The sequence below is a fragment of the Metopolophium dirhodum genome, chromosome 3 (genome assembly GCF_019925205.1).
Source record: "Metopolophium dirhodum isolate CAU chromosome 3, ASM1992520v1, whole genome shotgun sequence".
In the NCBI taxonomy this organism is placed as follows: Eukaryota; Metazoa; Arthropoda; class Insecta; order Hemiptera; family Aphididae; genus Metopolophium; species Metopolophium dirhodum.
In genome coordinates, this window is record NC_083562.1 from 67,839 (window position 1) to 88,243 (window position 20,405).

At 39.5% G+C, this 20,405-nt stretch overlaps 2 protein-coding genes across 3 annotated transcripts; one reads left to right on the forward strand and one right to left on the reverse strand.

Annotated features, from left to right (window-relative positions):
* Positions 1–1,121: 1,121 nt before the first annotated feature.
* Positions 1,122–1,757, reverse strand: LOC132942118 (uncharacterized). Its single transcript, XM_061010427.1, has one exon. The coding sequence runs from the start codon at positions 1,755–1,757 to the stop codon at positions 1,122–1,124; it is 636 nt and encodes a 211-aa protein (XP_060866410.1).
* A 13,132-nt stretch (positions 1,758–14,889) lies between these two features.
* Positions 14,890–18,598, forward strand: LOC132941789 (uncharacterized). Of its 2 annotated transcripts, none has more exons than XM_061009960.1 (6): positions 14,890–15,269; positions 15,357–15,598; positions 16,888–17,021; positions 17,191–17,372; positions 17,450–17,588; positions 17,668–18,598. In XM_061009960.1, exons 2-6 carry the CDS (start codon positions 15,435–15,437, stop codon positions 17,826–17,828), a joined length of 780 nt encoding a protein of 259 aa, XP_060865943.1. In that variant the 5' UTR covers positions 14,890–15,269; positions 15,357–15,434; the 3' UTR covers positions 17,829–18,598. The 2 variants fall into 2 exon arrangements, with proteins under 2 accessions (XP_060865943.1, XP_060865944.1); XM_061009961.1 differs by having other exon boundaries at positions 14,890–15,265.
* The last annotated feature ends 1,807 nt before the right edge of the window (positions 18,599–20,405 follow it).

The following is a 20,405-nucleotide window of genomic DNA, read 5'->3' on the forward strand; positions in this document are numbered from 1 at the left end:
GGCTGCGGGGTCGCGGGTGCCAAACTTCTTCATCACCAGCCGGTACGGTCTTCCCCAGGGATCCTTGTCCACAAGTGAGCAGAGATCAGCCCAGGCCTTTGACTTGGCGGTGCGGATCGCGATCCTCAGAACTTTCTTGGCCGCGGAGTAGCTGCACCTGGCTTCCTGAACGCCCGGGTGGCCGGCGCGCCTGAGGCATGCCTGGTACCGTCTTCGAAGTGCCAGAGCCGATCGGCGTAGTTCGGCAATCTCGTCGCTCCACCAGTAGACGGGACGCCTGCCTGCGGGGCCGGGCCTCTTCTTCGGCATGCTAGCGTCGCAGGCGCCGAGGAGGAAGTCTTCGATTTTGTCCGCCGCCGCGAGGGCCTTCTCCACGCCTGTCAGCCCCAGTACGGGACTCAGGTGCGTGGACGCCAGGTGGAGGCTCAGGGCGTCTGCGTCCAGCTTCTTCACAGTCCAGCCTCGGTGTGTGTCGACTTGCGGCTCCAACCGCGCTTGGTCCTGGTCAGGACTCGCTGTTTGGAAGAGCACGTAGTTGTGGTCGCTCAGAGACTCGGCTTCGGACACCGTCCAGTCCGACAGGGCTACGCCTCTGTAAAAGGTGATGTCGATGATCGAGGTGGCTGCACCGCGCCTGAACGTGGGGGCTGTACCCGAGTTGGCCAGTAGGAGCCCAAGACTGGAGGCGAGGTCGGAGAGCGCCGTACCCCTGGGGTTGCTCGCTCTGGAGCCCCACTCGGTGTGCCAGGCGTTGAAGTCCCCGGCCACGATGACGGACGAGTTGCCCCTGGCTCTGATGGCGTCTTCCAGATCGCCCAGCGCAGCGTTGAATTCCGGCGTCGTGGCGCCCGGGCGGAAATAGCAGCTGAAGACGGTGACGTCTTGGAGGACCATCCAGGCGAACCCGTTCCCGGAGCCGCGGAGATTGCAACTGAGGGTGGAGTGGCGGGAGATGCCCACGGCAGCCTTACGGTCGGAGCTGAAGCACCACCTGTCCTCCTGACCGTAGTGAGTCGCTGGTTCGGAGACTAGGAGCACGTCCGCTCTCTCTTCGTCCGCCGTTTGTGCCATCAGCTGCTCCGCTGCCCAATTCACGTTTAAATTGATCTGTAGGAATTTGATCATTGGCCTGCTTTGTGACCTGCCGACATCTTTCTCGCGGCGCAGGCGCCCGAGCCCGGTTTGTGCGGAACCTTCGGGAGTCCAGCAGACTCGCAGGCTACGCAGCGGTCGTCGGCTTCGACGCAGTCCTTCATGGCGTGCCCGATGACGCCACACCTCCAGCATGCCCCGGTTCTGTCGGCAGCCTTGCAATCCCGGGTATTGTGTCCGAACGCGTGGCAGCGGAAGCATCTGGTCGGGGCGAGGGTCCTAGGGCGCACTCGACACATGGTCCACCCGATCGGGACCCTGGTGATGGCGGAGGCCAGGTGCTTGGGCATTTTGGCCGTGGCGATCTGTTGGCCGGATCGGGTGCCCCATATTCGGACGTCGCTGATGGCGTCACGGTCGACCTTCGACGTCGGGTCGTCCTGCCCTGGGATGGCGTTGCGGAGGGCCTCCAGCACCTCCTGGCCTGTGGCCGCAGCGTCGATGTCCAGGACTTCAACCTCCACCTGTATACCGAGCTGGTGGACCTTGCCGATGGCTTGACCGAGCCTATTCGACATGGCCGACACTAGGTTCCTAGCCGCGGTGGTGGAGCTCGCCCCCTTTGGAAGCTCCAAAAGTAAGCTGCCGTCTCGCGTCTGCCTCATCGTGATGCTGGCCCCGAGTTCCTCCCTAGATAGTCCACAGTTGCGGACCGCCAGCACCGTGTCGCGGAAACTCTTACCCTCGGCGTTTCTGACGAGGATGGCTGGGGCCTTCTTCGAAAACCCCGACGGCTGCGGTGGTGCGGCCGGAGGACGGTTGGCCGCAGCCGTCGTTGTTTTCGGTCTTCTTGAACGCCTACCAACGACCCTGGACCAGTCTTCGGCCTCGGTCTCCATGCCAGTGTCGGCCTCGGTGTCCGGGGGGGGGAAGGTGGGCGGATGGATTCGGTGGACGCTTTTGACGGTTGGCCGCAGCTGTTCTCCTTGCAAGACTCTCCCAGTGCGCTGGGGTGAGCTCCATGTCAGTGGAGGCGTCCGACGTGGACTTTCCGGTGGTGGGTCCGGGCAGGTCCGCAACGTCGCCGTTCTTCTCCAGCAGGGAGTCGACCGTGCTGTAGGCGTCGCTGGTGCGGTTCAGGATTTTTTCGATGTGGTTACGCAGGTCTGGGTCCGAGGTCCTCTGCATTAGTTTCTTTGTGTCAGCGGCGACTGCCTTCAGGGTGGACCTGGCCTTGTTCAACTTCTCCCTCAGCCTGACACTCCAGTCGCTGCTACAGGGTGTCTGCGCCGATGCGTGGCTGGTCTGGCGGTCGTCCGCCACCTTTTGTTTTTTAGTCGTCGGTTCGATCAGAGCATTGGTGACCAAGTCAAATGCTTCCGAAGCGCTTAAGGTCGAGCGGCTGGACCCCGATGACGGGGTCGGGTCGGTAAGGTCTATCTCCATAATGGTGGGGGGGTTCGGCATGTCACCTGGGGCCAGGCCCCGGGCGCCTTGTGGAGGAAACGGCTTCGCTCCTTTGTTTTCTACAAAGTCCAGAGACCGCGATTTTGGGGGTACCTCTATCTCCGCCCCTGGGGGGGATAGGGGGTCCGAGTTTGCGGGGTCTGGTCGGCGTCGTCTAGAACTGCTAGGGATACGTCAAGGGGGCAAAACTTTTTTCCCGAACCTCTCAGACCACTTCCGGCCGAGATATCGAGGAAAAACCACGAAAAAGCGGAGTTCCGCTAGCAGCGCTTGCGTCGAGTCCGGGGACCGCGGTTTTGGAACGCCTCTATCTCAGCCCCTGGGGGGGATAGGGGGTCCGGGTTTGCGGGGCCTGGTCGGCGTCCTCTAGAGCTGCTAGGGTTACGTCAAGGGGGCAAAACTTTTTTCCCGAAGCTCTCAGACCACTTCCGGCCGAGATATCCGAGGAAAACCAACAAAACGGGGGTGCCGCGGGAAAACGCGAGCGGTAGCGGGCGCTACGAAGCGTGTAAACACGTGGCTAGTGCGTGTTGGATACGTGGAGCGTACGCGGAGAAGGGTAAGCTGCGATAACGGAGCGACCTGCTGCGGAGTACGTCCTCACTGAACGGCAGACACGTCTCGACTAAACGGCAGACACGTCTCGACTGAGAACGGCAGACACGTCTCGACTGAACGGCAGACACGTCTCGACTGAAACCTAACCTAACCTAAGGAATAGCAGCTATAAATTCTGGCGTTGCGCGTCTGGATCCAGGCAAATCCGCGGCCTGAACCTGAGGTGTCTGCAACAAATTCGGCGGCAGGCGTTAAGACGACTGCGCAAGTTCCGTCGGTGCTGACTGTCCATCGGTCGTCCCGAGCTGGACTCCAGTTCTGCTCCGATAGGAGTAGGACCTGAGCGCCGATGGAGGTGGAGGTCTGTTGAGCCAGGCTCTGGGCAGTGGCGCTCCGGTGGAGATTTATTTGTAGAAAAGTGATCATGTTCGGTTAGTGGCGTTCATCTCAGAGATGGCTTTGCGACGGGCGGCGCAAGCCCCGGAGCCAGGCTTGTGAGGTACGCGCGGAGCTTTCATGCGGTCGCACGCCACGCATAGGTCATCTCCCTCGGTGCAGATGGCCTGCGTGTGACCGTTTTGGCCGCATCGTCTACAGGCGTGCGAGAGGTCGGATCCTTTGCATTGCCGTGTGGAGTGGCCGAAGCCGTGACATTGGTAGCACCGTGCTGGTTCGGGTCTACGCGGGCGGACGCGACACTGGGTCCATCCGACGCGGATGGATGTCAGCCGTCGGCTGATGGCGACGGGAACGGTGGCGGTGGCCATTTGGCGGCTGTCTCGGGTGGCCCATAGGCCGGTGATTTTGATGTCGTCTGCGGAGGGGAGGTCTTCTTCACGTAAGGCCTTGAGGATCGCAGCCAGGACTTCTGCCTTTGTGGTGACCTCGTCTAGGTCAGTGATCTCCACTTCAGCGGTGTGGCGAAGCCTGGTGACTACAGATCCAACCATATTTTCGGCCAGCTTGTCCCGGATGACGGAGGTGGCTGCCATAGCCTTGGCACCCTTGGTAAGTTCTACCAGAAGATCTCCTTTTAGTGTCTTCCTCATAGCGGTGACGTGGGTTCCCATCGCCTCAAAGTCGATAGCCGTGCCCCTGACGGCCCTTAGCGTGTCCGCGTACGTCTTCCCTTCTCCTACTTTGACCAGCACCGCTGCGGGTCTTTGGACGGTTCTCCTGATCGGCTGGGGTCTCGGGGCGAGTGGCTTCCTGGTTGCCTTCTCGACTAGAGTGAAGGGCTGTTCGGCGTGCTCGGTCGGGTGGTATTCGGGCTGTTTCACTGTCTCCGCTAGTGGGGTTGTGTTGCCCCGTGCGAGGGGTGCTCCTGTAGGTGTTCTGTTGTCCAACTTTGGTTTCTTGGTCTTCTTTCGACGGTTGTTTCCATTGGTCGTTCGGCTGTGTTTTGCGGCCGGTTTGGAGGCGGTCGCGGTCGTAGATTCCTTGGCGACGGCAGGCGTGCAGATCTTCGGATTGGCAGGTTCCTCGGGCGGGTCTGTGTTGGTGGTGGCGTCTGCTCTCGTTTGCTGCTGGCTGCCATGTGTGGCATCTCGTTCCCTTGAGAGGTGGAACAGGGCTGCGCCGACCTGTTCGAGTGCCTTTGCGACTTTTGAGAGGCATGGCCCGATGAGTTCTTCGGTGCAGAACTCGTCAGCTAGTCCTTGGACCAGTTCGCAGGCGTATTCGGTCGCCTTGGTTGCCGTGCGAAGGGCGCCGGTGGTGTCGGTGATGTTCGAAACCTTTGGAAGTTTCGTACCTTTCTTCTTCATGGTGCGGTCCGGGGAAGGAGAGCTGGTTTGCTTCCTCTTGGTCTGTGTGTTTTTTGTCGGGTCGTGTTCCATGTCCCAGCAGTCTGGGATGCTTGACGGCATGGCTTCCTACCTGGGTCCTGGTGGACGGAATTGCCCGCTCGGGGTCTTGTTGGATCGGGCTCGACGAGGTGGACCGGATCAGCTGACGGGCCTGGACGTGAGACGTCTGGTCGTGGCTGGGTGGACGCTTTTGTCGGCCGATTTTGGACTTCGGGGTGACTGGTCTGGTTGGCTGAGTTTGGGAGCAAACTTGTCGCGCGTGCTCGCGTTGTGACCGGACTGTCGCCGTGCACTTGTCGCGCGAACCGGATTTAGCGATTGAGATCGCGGGCGTCGGATTTGACGAACTTTGTGCGGCTGCGTAATCCGGTAGCGATTTGTTTCGGTTCCCTTGCAAACCGCTGTCGGCTTTGCTCGGGCGGCCGAGTTCAGGCCCGCTGAGTACACCAAAAGATGCGCACGGGCGGTGCGGATTTTTTGGTGTATCGAACGGGTGCGTGCGGCGTTTGGGTGGTGAGCACCAGTGGATCTGGTGTGGCCGTGAGGTCGGGCGGCCAAGCGCGGTGCGCTTAAGTCGCCGTTTCTCGGTGAGTTTTAGGCCTGCGATCGCGCGCGATGGCTTTTTCGCTTGGTGGCTGGCAGCTGAAGCGATAGAGACCTGGATCGGGCGGATCGGCGAACTTTTTTGTCGAACTTTTTTCGTCGGCGGCGGGCGGCGGAATTCGGACACTGAAATCGCGATTTCTCGGGCGCGGCTGAACCGATTTACGCGCGCGATGTCTTTGCGTAACGGCGGAGTCGAGATGAAGCGATCGGCACTAGTTTCGCAAAGATCGGCGCGGGTATTCGGTCGTACGCAAAAAACTTCGCGGGAGCGGTACACGGGTGCGTGTGTTCGGGTTGGTGGTCGGCACCCGGACTGTACCTAACCTAACCTAACCTAACCTAACCTAACCTAACCTAACCTAACCTACAACCTAACCTAACCACGTGGAGGTGGGGGTAGGACTCTGCCGACCAACCTAACCTAACCTAACCTAACCTAACCTTTTTTTTTTTTTTTTTTTTTTCCAGTTTATAACCGACGACGCCGTGGGAACTGCTTGCGCATTACTGCCGCGACGCCGCCATCGTTTATTTGAAAGCAAACAAATATTTTATACATACGGGGGAGGTAGACGGGACAATACCCCGACTTACCCCCCCTAAACATGACATTTATGGTAATTTAAGTTAGTTTTGAGACTTAGCACCTTCCTTCTGTGTTCTAGGGCCGACCGGAGTCCGCCACCCTGGTTGTCTCGTTCATCCTGTTCATCCATTCCGGTATGGTCTAGATCCCTCCCGTGGTGTCATCGTGGGGGATGAAGAACGGTGGTCGGTGACACCTCCGACGTATCGCTGTTGCGAAGTCAATGTGTACGCGAGCCGTTCTTCATCCTGCCGCTGGGGTCAATCGTGCTAGCTGGTCCTCCCGCTCGTCCGCTTCTTTTCTGTTCAGAATTGTTTCCACCATCTCGACGAACTCACTTCTGTTGATCTTGGCTTGTTCCAGGATCCTGCGCCGGTGTATTGGTTCGTCCGGTAGGTCGTCGGGCCGAACCTAATCTAACCTAACCTAACCTAACCTAAGATCAAACGAATTGGGATACGTTCATTCCATATGCCATGTTCGTATTCAATTCCTCAGAACATCGTTCCATAGGAAAACAACCCTATGAACTATTGTATGGTCGCACTATGACAATGCCAAACTCGTTCACAAAACCACCAGAACCTCGGTACAATTATGAAGATTTCCATGTAGAATTTAACCAGAAACTCCAAGTGGCACTTCAAATAGCCTGGGATCGTCTGTTGGAACACAAACAGAAGACGAAAGAGACTTACGATCAAAATCAGAATTAGATCATTATTCACGTGGGAGATCGTGTACTCCTCAAAGACAACGCTCGAAAAGGGAAACTTAGTCTAAATGGTTGGGACCTTATGAGGTGATCGAGCTTAAAGCAAATGAATATGTAACATTGCAAAAGGATAGAAGGAGGGTGACAGTACACAAAAATCTTATCCGTCCTTTTGTGAACTGATCATTGTAAATACGCGATAAAATTAAATATTAAGTTAACAATTCTAAAACTAACTTAGATGTAAGAAATGCGGTGCTGTACATAAATCTCTGAGGGGAAGAGAAATTTTCTATTAACAATAACAAATATCGTTGCAGAACTATCATTCAATTCAGTGTGCTTAGCACTGGGAAAATTGGATACAAACCGGAACGACAATTAGAGGCAGTCAATAAGGTTTATAACATCACATCGTTTCCAGACCATCAGGGGTTATATTTCGAACACCATGGTCCAGTAAAAGTGACTCGCCTCAGTTGGGATCTAGTAGCTTATATTGACCTAGCAACACCAACTTCTAAATTTTCGGTAATAAAGTCACGGTATGAAAATACCGTGGAGATCTGTAAGCAGGTGACCGAGCGATGCTTAGAGTTATCGCCCACCTGCGATCAGTTCGTTCAGACGTTTGCCCTTGCAACGTTACCTTACATGTATGAAATTGAGGCCAATCATCGCAACATGATGGTATCAATTGGCTACAATTCTTCAGAAGGGGGAAGAACGCGTCGAGGATTAGGCAGCAAAATTCAACGCATGACAAATTTTCTATATGGTATATATTCAAAGATCGATACGGAGATTATTTTCGATAAAATCTTGGCATTAAGCGAGAGCAAAATCAAGGATTTAAACTTAATTCCGGAGAGGACTAGAATCGTTCAGGTGGAAACCGAAAATCAAATGAAGCAATTGTCTAAACACCAGCAGAAACTCGAGGAAAACTGTCAGTTTTTACAAGAACAAGCTAAACAGATCACCCAGAAGCTCAATAAGGTAGAATTGAGGTCAAGGTTACTGGAACAATCGTTCCTGTTCGAGGTTATATTAAATCAATATGCCTACGAAACCCAAAATCTAATGTCCATAGTTAACTCTGCCCTGGATGGCAAGATTCACACCAGTGTATTCACTTCGAGCAAACTACTACAGAATTAAGGGAAATAAAAATTAATCTTTCAGTAGGAACCACCCTCCTGTTAGTAGTAAACACCGAATCTTTAACAGAGCTTATTCGAATCTCGGAAATAGCAATTTTCCATAGAGACGATCATTTAGTATTTTCCATAGGTATTTCTCTGGTAAGTAACGAAGAATATACCATGTATCACCCCGTTTCTCTGCCCATTACATACGACAAAGATACAGTAATTTTAATTGACCCTGAAGTCGACTTCCTTGCTTTAAGTAATAATAATGAACATTTTTTTGTATTAGAATTAAGTCAATGGGAACTATGTATTAGGCTAGAATTATACACTCTTTGTAAGGGTGATCAAGCAATACACCGCCGAACGGAATCTAGTTTGTGTGAAATTTCACGGTTGTCTAACTCGCAAAATACATTAGAAAATTGTAAAATTAAATTTGTAACATTAGACACACCCATTTGGAATCGATTGTCAAAAAACAATTTTTGGTTGTATTATGCACAACCACACACGTGTACGATTACCTGATTAGAACCTCTGCAAAGCTATACCGTGGAGATCTCGGGCGTGGGTAGGTTGACCACCTCATTGTCATGTGAAATTTTTACGGAAAATTCTGTACTCGTACCGTTAAATAAAAACATTAGAAATGTACAAGCAGACGTAATCTCAGAAAATCCAAAAGTCAGTATAATCTCTCTGTTAGCAGAGATTCTACCATCTGTATTACCCCAAAATTGTTCAAACTTAAACCAAATAAAAAATCTAAACTCTTTAGCACATAAGGCAATCGAAATAAATAACCTCCAACGTAAGTCATTGGAACCTCTATTTATATTTAAAGTTGAATTTCACTTTACAGTTATGTACATATCCATATTATTCATAACTCTAACCATAAGTATAGTTGTTGTTAAGTTTAAGAACCAGGTCATAAAAATGTATAGTCCAGAGGTAGCGGATAATATTCCAAGTAATGAACAAGTTAACCCTTAAGTTTGTATAAAAAAAAAAATTGTATTGTATTAAGTGTAGAATAAATTAAGTAAGTTTAAGCATTATAGACACCATGTGGCGGTATTGTAACTAGGTGTACCCGTAGTGTAAGAAATTTATGGAGTAGTAAATAAGGTCGCAGGGACTGCTCCAGTTTAACGCTGGGGGTATGTTGTATATGCATGCACGCGCATGTATGTATGTATGTATGTATGCATGTATGTATGTATGTATGTATGTATGTATGTATGTATGTATGTATGTATGTATGTATATATATGTATGTATGTAATACATATATAGGGATAAATGTGTTGACTCGGGGTAAGACGAGTGTGTGACCGATTCGGTTCTCACGATGGTCTACGTGACCGAAAGGGCTGGGTCAGCACCTTCTTAGAGGCCTGGACGGACCGTTGCGGCGGGCCTCGCCCGGCGGACGGCAGTCGTGTAAGGTCGAAAGAGTGAGTAACACCCGCGTTACTGGTCAAAGCATCTTTTATAGTTTATTACAGAGCCTCATATAGTTTTAATCAGAACCTCTCTCAGTGTTAGTAATTTAGTAATTGAAATATTTAGTATTAATATCAACTTATAAAAGCATTATATACATTATTACAACAAGTGTCTAATTTAATAAATTGGTAATCTTAGTATACGTAATCTACGTGTTACTTATTTAACACCAATACCTACGGTTTAACATCATTCGACGGTGGATCACACTTCATTACCTATGTAATATCCAGTATCCTAACATTTACTTACCTACCTAATAACTAGGTAGATACTATAGATACTATAATAGGTTAATTCTACAGAAAAAGTAGATAATATTATTCATTGATCGTTTTTACGTGCAATATTTCTATATTAGACATTTCTAAGTAAAATGTAGTTTAAAAATAATTCGCAAATGATCCTTGTCTCTCGGAACATGTCAAGTACCCTTTTTCACCATAATATATTTATATCACCATTTTTTATAAATTATAAAAATTTCGTGCTATAAATAGGTATAAATATATCAATAAAAAAAAAATTGGTAACAGGTTCTCACTTCCTATTTACCTACTATTTAAAATATATAGGTAGTTGGTACTTTGGTGAGTTTATTCAATATCAAGATTCAAATTGTTTAATTATTAAAAGTCTATATTATTTGCAAACAAAAACAACAGATTGTACAGAAATACTAACTATTACTTTACAAATGTATTGTATTGTACATTTTGTTCAGTTGTAACTTGTAAGTATATTTTTAAAAAAATCAAGACTCGTTCCACGTTCACTGAGTACCTATAATAGGTTTATTATATCATAAAATTATTCAATATATAAAAAAAAAAAACAGTAATATAAAGAAAAAATTAGGTGCATACAATTTATAGTTTATGCTAATAATATAATTCAGTAAAATATAATAATATTTAATTATAATCCGGATAAATTATAATAATTGAATTTGAAACATAAAAAAAGGATATTAATAACAAATTTTAAAATTATTCAAGACGAATAATATTCTCAATTAATATGAGTGGTGTATACTGTTGTCTTCATAATGAATATCATATGGAATATTTGTTCCTCGTCAGTTGAGATATAAGATTTGACCACCTACAGTATATAAATAAAACAAAATTCAGAACTGGCAAATATATTTAGGTATACAATGGTTATTTGTTATACTTTATCAAATATTTAATGTTTTATTATATCATGCTTACCCAAGTAGGTACTCTTTTATTTTTTAGATTCTGAGATCTGAGCGGAGTGAAATATAATGTATAACTATTGGTTTTACAATTTCTTTTTTTTTGACTGTTAGTAACATTTTTGGTAGGTACTTAAAATGCTCAGGTTTTCAAGATTAGCATATTTTTGAATAGAAAAGTAAATCTAGTTGGTTCTTCTGGGAGGTAAAATTCCAAGTAATTTAAGAAAGTTTTAAAAGAAGAGATAATATTATTACGCAAAACCAATTTTTGAAAATATCGATTTAATTTTGTTGGTGTAACTCAATATCCAATAACTGTACACCCTTGAAATTTTCACCAAATATTTATATTAGAATTTAATATGAATGGTAACATTTTCAAAATATTTGGAAATTTTTCGAATTTTGTAAATTGATTTTCTATTATTCTCGATAAAAACTAATAATTGACAAAATTCATAAACATTTCGAACATTTTCAAACTATTTTTCAGTTAATTTAAATTCATAAAAGTTATTCCTTTCATAGCTAACATTAGACATTTTGATAGAAAACTCCCTTAAATGGTCTTACTTCAAACAAAAAAAAAAAAAAATTTACCGGAAAGTAACATTAACTTTTTATGAGCGCTTGAATTTAACATTTTTATGATATTCATCAGTAAATTAACGAGTTTTTTATTTATCGTTTTTTGATATTTTGTTGTACCTAAAACAAAAAACTAATAACTATAGACACTTGAAATTTTCAACAAATGTTAAAATGAGTTAAATGACCATTTTTAATTATGGTAATATTTTCAAATTTTGTAATTTATTTTTCAGGTAGAAATTCATAATTGTTTTTCTGTTCATAGCTAACTTTAGAAATTTCAATAGAAGGTTCTTAACAAGTTTTACTATCTCTATCAAAAATAAAAAGCTCAGTGGAATGTTACGCTATTTATAGCAATGAGATATTTTCGGTTTTTATTAATTTTTATTTTAACTATTAAATTTGGATTATTTATACAAGCAAGTACGCTCGGCTGACACAACGTCTCCGGTCAAAATCAGTGTCGGCCTGGCCCAGGCAGCTAGGAGGCGATCGCCTCCGAGACCCCGACACGTATTTTTCAAGAAATAAATGAAATGTACCAAAACGTACCTACTTATAGCCCAGTGGTATGCTTTTGGATCCATTACATAATTTTATAATAATAATATAATATTATACATTTTATATTATTTTAAATAATTTTAATAATACTAAAATCATAATATCTTAGTCCGTGATAATAAAAAAATTATATGATAATTTTAGAATCTATAATTATGTTGAAATACGTACTGTCATGTTTTATCGATATTATATTACTATATATATATATCGATCCATATTATGTAATAAATATCTATAAATTTTTTTTTAAATATTTTTTTGAGTTTTGGTTTTTTATTGAGAGGCCCTTTGAATAATTTACCCCTTGGGCCCTTTAGATCCCAGGCCGACACTGGTGTGGATCGTTTTTCGTAGACAATATGATTTATCATTGAAATCAAATACATATAACACATCCGACATCCATTACAATGACATGATGCTGATCATCATTACAACTTATCCACCTTTTTAACATTTCAGTTGTTCTTTGCCACTATCTCAGTTTACCTCAGTTATATGGTGTTCCCCAAGGTGGACACCTGTCCCCTTTGCTCTTTTCCATCTTCATCAACAGCCTTAGCAAAACACTAAAACACTGTCAAGTTTTATGTTTCGCGGACGACATCAAGCTTTTTATGAATATAAACTGCATTGAAGACAGTCTTAATCTACAAAGTGATTTAGATAGATTTGTTGCTCTTTTTGATAAATTAGGTTTGTCACTGAACCTAGGTAAGTGTAAAGCCATGACGTTTACTAGAACCCGCTCTCCATTAACGTTCTCCTACCATATTCATGAATCAATAATTTCTCGCTGTGATGGATTTACGATTGATCTTGGGTTCAAACTCTCCAGTAACCTTGACCCGGGCATTCATATTGAAATGGCTTGTTGCAAAGCTCTAAGAATGTTGGGTATAATAATGAGATTGTCAAAGGACCTTAACCTAACTTCGTCATTGAAAGTCTTATACTGTTCGTTAGTCCGGCCAATTATTGAATATGGTGCCATTGTTTGGGATCCCCATACTGCCGACAATGCTTGCCATGTCAAAAGGGTACAGCGCAGGTTCTTGCGATTTACAAGCTTCCTGTTAGGCATCAAATCTCCACCTCATGATTATTCCCCAGTTGCTACTCAGCTTAATTTAGCCTCACTGGCAGAGCGCAGGCGCATTATGGGTAGCAAGTTCTTGAATGGACTGTTAGATGGTAGTGTTGATTCCCCAACTTTACTATCCTTAATTAATTTTAAAGTATCCCAACGCTCCACCCGCTCCATTACTCCATTTCATGTCCCTTTTTGTTCCACCAACTACTTACTAAATGAGCCTTTAAGGCGTATGATGCATAACGCCAATCTGGACCCTACTTTCTCTTTTAGTTAGCTCTGTCATATATATTATTATTGAAATGCATATGTACATTTTTAGTATTATTGTTATTTATATTGTTATTTTTTTGTTTATTTTGTTTTGTTTTTTTTTTTTTTTCTCTCTTCCATCTTCTATTTACTTTTCTTTCTTTGTAAACTATATTATTACCTGTTTTTTCTATGTAAAAAAGGGCCTAGCCCGTATATTCCAATAAATAAATAAATAAATAAATAAATAAATATGCTTGTAATAATTGAATATTTGAATGTATTAATTCATGCAAATTGGTAATAAATCATCAATTTGAGTAACATTGAATAGGTAATTTGTTATCATCTTAATCAAAATTTAGCAATACAATATTATAAACATAATTATATACATTATATATTAGGTATATATTTATATGTTAGTGTATGTATACGCGAATTATAATATGAATATAGTTTGTGGTATATATAAATTATAAATATATTATAATTAATGATACCAGTGCAACACAATTTATAATTATTATAATATAAGCATGTATACATCACTTCATCAGTGAAATATTTACCTACATAATATTCTATTAGTAGGTACGTATAATCACTAATCTAGTACATATTCCAATTTCAAAACCTATAATATGGGAATATACAACTTAAATACTTTCTTATAATAATCATCCAACCAAAATTCAATGTTTTCCATATAATCTGTGACCTGTGGTTGTATTACAGAACCATAACGGCATATACCTAACCAAGAAAGATCCAAAAAAAAGTTTTACATTCAATTTCAATGGACAAATTATGCACTTGTCTCGCCTTTAAATAGATTAATGAAATTAGTTAATGATGTCCAGGTTGATTTATTTAATTTTCATGCTTTTGATGGTTTTTGTGATTATATTACCCATTCCACATAGTATTATTATATTAGGTATATATATTATTTTATAATTTATATTATTTATTATTTAATATTTTTTTATTATTATTATTATTCTATCAAGCTATTATTATTTGAATTATTATCCTAGATATTTGTATTATTATATTAAGATATTATTGTTATTATTATATTATAATTCTCTTATTTGTTTTTGTGTTTATATTACTGTCATTACAGTCAACTAAATAGATTTAAGTTTACTAATGTAATAACTATTAATTTGTTATTGGGTTCATCCCATTTACATTAAAATAAGTAAATAAATTATTAATAACATTAATATTATCAAATATGGTAATATCAATTGATATTACAGTTTATCAATGATAATAATATCTGAGTAGTTTGATCTACCTTCGTAGTAGTATATAATCGGATAACTGGTATTCGTAGCATTTTACATTCGGAGTAATATGTTCGGAGCATTGTATTATCGTGGCAGTTGAGTAGTAGCAACCCTCTATATCCGTGCCATAGGGCATAGACCTTCAAAGCATTGATAAAAGAATCATAGATAATATAAGAAAAGAATACAAAGAACCTTCTTTTAAAGGTCTATGATGGTCATCCAACTTCACACCCGAATAATTAATAACCATAAATATCAAATACAAATTCAAATTATTTTTTGCTCGTGTATTTTAAACGGGGTGAACCGTGATAGCGATTTGTTTTGATTTTTGAACCGTTCGTAATTCTTATCACATATTGGTTATCAGACTATTTGTTCCTATAACATTTTTAAAAATAAAAATCTATAATAAGGCACCACGAACTACATTATTATTTATTAATAACAAAAATACGCCGTATTTTATTATTATTACATATTAAGATAAATACCAACGTCGTTACTGTTTGCGTTTCTGATCCCGACCGTGGACCACTGGTCAATTACTGGTGCGGCGTAAAAATCGATCAATACCCTTTCCGATTCCGGTTGATACGACGCCAGCAGGCTGCAGCTGCCCGTGTTCGACATAAATTGATCATAATATTTATTATTATTATTATTATTACTGGTATTGTTGAATGTTGTTATCACCGTCGTTTCGCACGAGACGCCGTGTGCCGTGACCAAAGTCATTGTGACGACCAATTATAGGTAGGTAGGTACCGTATTTTGTAATAATATGTTGTTGTAAAACAAGAGACCGGACCACGGTCTCCCACGTCATTTCTATCTTGAAATGTAGTTGGGCTCGCGATCGGATTGACCTGCCGCCGACGAAGAACGAAGAGAAGTCGTCAGCCCCTCGACCGAGTCACCGACAATGGCCGTGTGGCTGGAAGTACTGTTCGTGGCGTTTTTCATATCGCTGCCGTTCCTCTACGACACTCTACGAACGTTCCGCTATCACTTCCGTCTGGCCATCTTCTCTGTACTGGCCTCCCTCACGTCCTTGTTGGCCGTCTTCCAGTTCAAACACCGGTCCAGGTTATTATTATTATACGGCAGTAAAAACGGCTGATGTTTGTCATACTATAGTACATAATAATTATAATTGACGGTCATACTCTCGGTTCAAACAGATAAGTTCTTCAGAGTATGTCCTGCCTATTTTCCTATCGTCCGGTATTGGACACAACCTAGTTATTGGGTTCTGTTTAAATGTGGCCTTGAAACGATTTCCTTTATGTGAATCGGCAGACTTAAGAGAATCAGTTTCCGACAGCTGTTATAAAAAACTTTTGGTTAGGGAATTTTGGTATACCTACCGTTGCTATTGTCACTAACCTCTGTTAAAAAAGGTACCGTTGAAAGTTTTTTGTGAAAATTTTGAATTGTTCTTAGAGATGTCAGAAATGTTTAAAGAGTAGTTTGAACCATGTTCGATTTATACCAAGTGCAATACCCAATCCACCACAAATAAATTGTTCACCTTGGTCGATTTAGTTCGCAAAGCTACCCAAATTAATCTGTGAACTAAACCCAAGATACACTTATATAATCTAAATTTTTTGCGGGCGGAATCGGGTTTATAGGTACAACTAAAATTGGATGTTGGTTTATCCAAAATTAATAGCCTCACAAAATGACTGGACCGTTTTCGATAAGAGTTATTTCAATAAATTATTACAGGAAAATTAGAGAGTGTACTATATAGCATGATTTTTTTTAGCATACGAAAAAAGAAATTTTTTTTTGTCAATCTAAATCTTTGCAATTTGTTCCATATTATATTAATATTATAATTAGAAAAAATATGGTATATACATTTTGTACAAATATATTTATTAAAGATACAAATCTTTGGCCTGGACAACATCGGGCGGGACAGCTAGTAATATTATAAATAAATAAATACATTAGGTACCTACCTAATAAAGCAGAGTATTGTTTAAAATAACATAATAATTGTACTGTTTTTTTTTTTAACACCAAATTAATATACCTACTTCATAAGTTAATTGTAGCACCTATATATAGTTGTAGATTTAGCACCTCCTTAGATGATTGGACATTTTACACATATGGTAGTGATTGATATAAATACATTTTTAGATTTGTACTTGTATACGGTTTGCCAACAATTATAGAAAATGATAAAAATCTGCTAATATAATGTATCTGTTTGAATGCTAATGTGCAGGGGTCTTGAATACGTTTCTTTCATATAAAATCCATCCCAATTCTATTGTGATACATTTTTATTAATTATTTTTACATATGAAATATAAAATGTCCCATTAATTTCAACTAATTGTTTTATCTTATTTTTGCAGGTTGATTGCATATTTTGGGCAACAAATCTCAGATTTATTGTCTATTGAATGGTGCCTATATGGGAAACAAAATCTATCATCAACACGTGCAAGAGTGGCTATTATAAATTATCAAACTGACATTGATACATTAGGTTATTATTATTATTATTATTTAAAATTTTTGATATTACTGAATACTGATGACTATACTAATTAGAATAGAAGATACACACTTGTCAAACAGTAGCAAACATTTTAGTTGTTGTCTAAGCAAAATAAATAAATACAATTTATAGTATAATTGTTAATATATTTTTACAGGACTTTTGCATTTGGTGTATTGTCAAAATATGGAACTGAACATAATTTCAGAAACAAATTTCATCACCTTATGGCCATTTTCATTTTTTCCATGGCTAATCTCATTGGCCCTGTGTCCCATTCAATTTTTTTATACAAATTTGAGGTTGCTGAATTTTTCTACAGCGATAATTGATTCAGGGGTAAATATTCTAAAGTATTGTTAAATTGTATTCAAAAATATAATGTTCTAGTTTATATATTGTAACTCTGTTTATAGCCTACAATTTTATTGGCATCAACTATAATGACAAATGAAGAAACTATTAAAATGGCATTAAAAAAAAAATTGCCAGTGCAGCCTATTGTATTTTCCAACAACTATTTCATAAACAAAGAAAAACATATGTTTGAGCCAGGTGTTTATGTCGTTCAGTGTTATTACTTTATTCCAATATACAATGTCTTGAACATCTTTGTGATCTTTAATTTGTTCAGGTCGTGTAATAATATCTGTGATGCCAATAATAGAAACTGATGGTTTATTGGCAAATGATATACCTAACTTCAGTGATGAAGTAAATTCCAAAATACGTGCAGAATATGACAGTATAAGCAAAATAACTCAACTGGGCGACTATCAGACACCGTCTTTTTAGGCCTTAGAGTTAATACTATTAATAAAACTCTTCCATGCACAATTTTTAATTAGCAAAATGACAAGTTATATTAATTATTTAATTTAACAAGACACATTTCCATTCACTGTGGTATTGCTTAAAAGTATATTTACACTACTTAAATGTTGATTATTCTTGATTGTTTTTTTTATATATTATATATTATTCATTGTTTCTTATTTTACCTAATTTTTTTTTTAATGAATTTTGTGTTTTTTTTTTTATAAAAATATAAACATATTTTGTTCTTATTGGCTGTGCAATATAATATGTAATTTATTAGATAATCATATTAAATTTCATTTTCAAAACTGCGATTATCGTTACATAGTCTAAATACCTTAATAGTATTTATTTTTTTATTCTCAAACTAGTCATAATTAGTATTAACATTTGTTTAATTATTTACTCAATATTAAATGAATATTAATGTTTTTTCTTAAAATATTGTGTTTGTTGTGTTTTATTTAGACTTCCGTTATTTTTAAATTAGTTTTAATATTAAAATAATGACTATCATGAAATGTTTATTTTTTTTTTCATTTAGTTGTAAAGAAATATTTTAATTGTAAATGGGTTGGGTGCAATTACGTATGTTATTGGGCTATGTAAATTAAAATATGTCTAATATAGAATTAGTTATAAAAATACAGTAATGACTTAAAGAATCTTAACTACCTACTTTTTCTAGGAAAAAAACTATGCATTAAGACTTTAATTTGATATCCAATAAAGTTATCTTTAAATTACTTACCTATTATCTATTTTATTGTAATATTATAGTTTCCTGCTGTATTTATAAGTCTGTAAATGTTATTGAAAAAAATCTGTAATGAAAATGTTTAAACTAAAGGTAGTTGGTAAAATACAATTAAACGCACTTGCATATTATATTACAATATGTTAATTTATGTAAAGTTCTCATCTTTGTGTGATGAAAATCTCGTTTCTTAGTTGTAATTGTAGCCTTCTCAGTTCTTTTCCCGCGCAAACAGTTATTGCTATGTTGTGCATTTGTAAGACGGAGATAACGCATGCGAGTATAGCGTCCTCTTAACTGAATTTTATGTGATTCAAATGACGTCCCTGAACTAAACAATTATAGTACACAATTCTAATTCTACAAATCTTGTATTCAATTTTCAAATACATATTTATATCGAAAATAAACTAAAGTAATTTAGATTACAAAAAAATTTAAGATATCTATAAAAAAAATCCCAAAAACATAAAATATTTTGAAAGTTATTGGTTAGGGAGAGTGTTGTATCTTGGGTCTCTTGTACCTTGGTGTAATGTTTATTTCTTCCTTAATAATTGGTAAAGAATTAAATCGTGGAAGAAATTATTATACTCACTAGTTCTACATCGTAGAAATATTAAATATATTCACAGTTAGAAGTTAAAACAATAAAATCACTGTTAAATTTATAATAAAATAGTTTAATTTCACCTATCTCAAAATTAAAAATTTTGGTTTTTTAGATTTTATTTTCAACAATTAAATTTGTCATAGAAGTTTTTATGGTTAGTGCCATTTTACGTTAAATATTGTATAGAATTTAATTTTGTAGTCTATCCTTACAAAAGGTACATTCTTTGGTAGGTATGGAACTATGGACTATGGATGTACGAGTACGATATAGGCACCTAGGACCAAATCATTAATTTTTATTAGGCTATATAGAACTTTTATAATTTATAATATTATACAAACCCGCTTCACGCTTGGCTATATAATATGTAACATTTATAATTGTATTGCAATTTGCAAGTAGATAGAACGACGTAAAAATAAATCTAATATTACACCGAAACACTTTTCCGGCGATATTTTTTGGGGTTTTATTGAATGTCCTGAGTGTTGTGTACATTGTAGACATTTAATAATAAATTTTCTTAATTTTTATAAAATACATTAAATATCCAGAAGAACTGTTTTAATGAATTCTGAATAGTAATTGTTTTTTTCCTTTGACTTAAGAAAAAAAAATAATAATAATAAAAACCGAATTAATTTTCTTCCTCTAAGAAAGAACTGCAATTATATTCTACCGAGAATAAACTAATTAATCTTGTTCGAAAAATATTTGTTTTTTTTCTCTTTAAAAATGTTATAACGACCGAATTTCTATATACATAATATTAAATCGATTCCTTTTCATTTATGTTTTTTTTACAAATAGTTTTTAATAATTTGTTAATTTTTCCGTCAAAAATGTACATTAGTATAATTCAATTTTTCTTTATAACTATTTTCAGGAAGGGATTCAAGGCGAAATTTTTGAAATAAGTTAAAGTTTTAAGGTGTAGTTGATTTTTTTTTCTAATTTATGCCGCGATTACGGTTTACCATAATATTATATAATATTGTGCTTTTATTGAATTGTATTATTAAGTATAGCTGGTCCGAGATAGTCCATCATGTTATAGTTGATTAAACATATTAATATGTTTTTACATTATATTTATTCACTAAGGATTTGTTTATTATTATAATATTCTAAAGTGAACAATTTCGAGAAAACAATCGTTTGCGGAGTATTATAATACAAA

Bases quoted from the DNA above. Each gene is read 5' to 3' on its own strand.
- LOC132942118 (XM_061010427.1), bottom strand. From the start codon at position 1,757: ATGAGGCAGACGCGAGACGGCAGCTTACTTTTGGAGCTTCCAAAGGGG.
- LOC132941789 (XM_061009960.1), top strand. From the start codon at position 15,435: ATGGCCGTGTGGCTGGAAGTACTGTTCGTGGCGTTTTTCATATCGCTG. The intron at 15,599-16,887 runs GTTATTATTATT...TTATTTTTGCAG, and splicing joins CAGTTCAAACACCGGTCCAG to GTTGATTGCATATTTTGGGC. The intron at 17,373-17,449 runs GTAAATATTCTA...CTCTGTTTATAG, and splicing joins CAGCGATAATTGATTCAGGG to CCTACAATTTTATTGGCATC.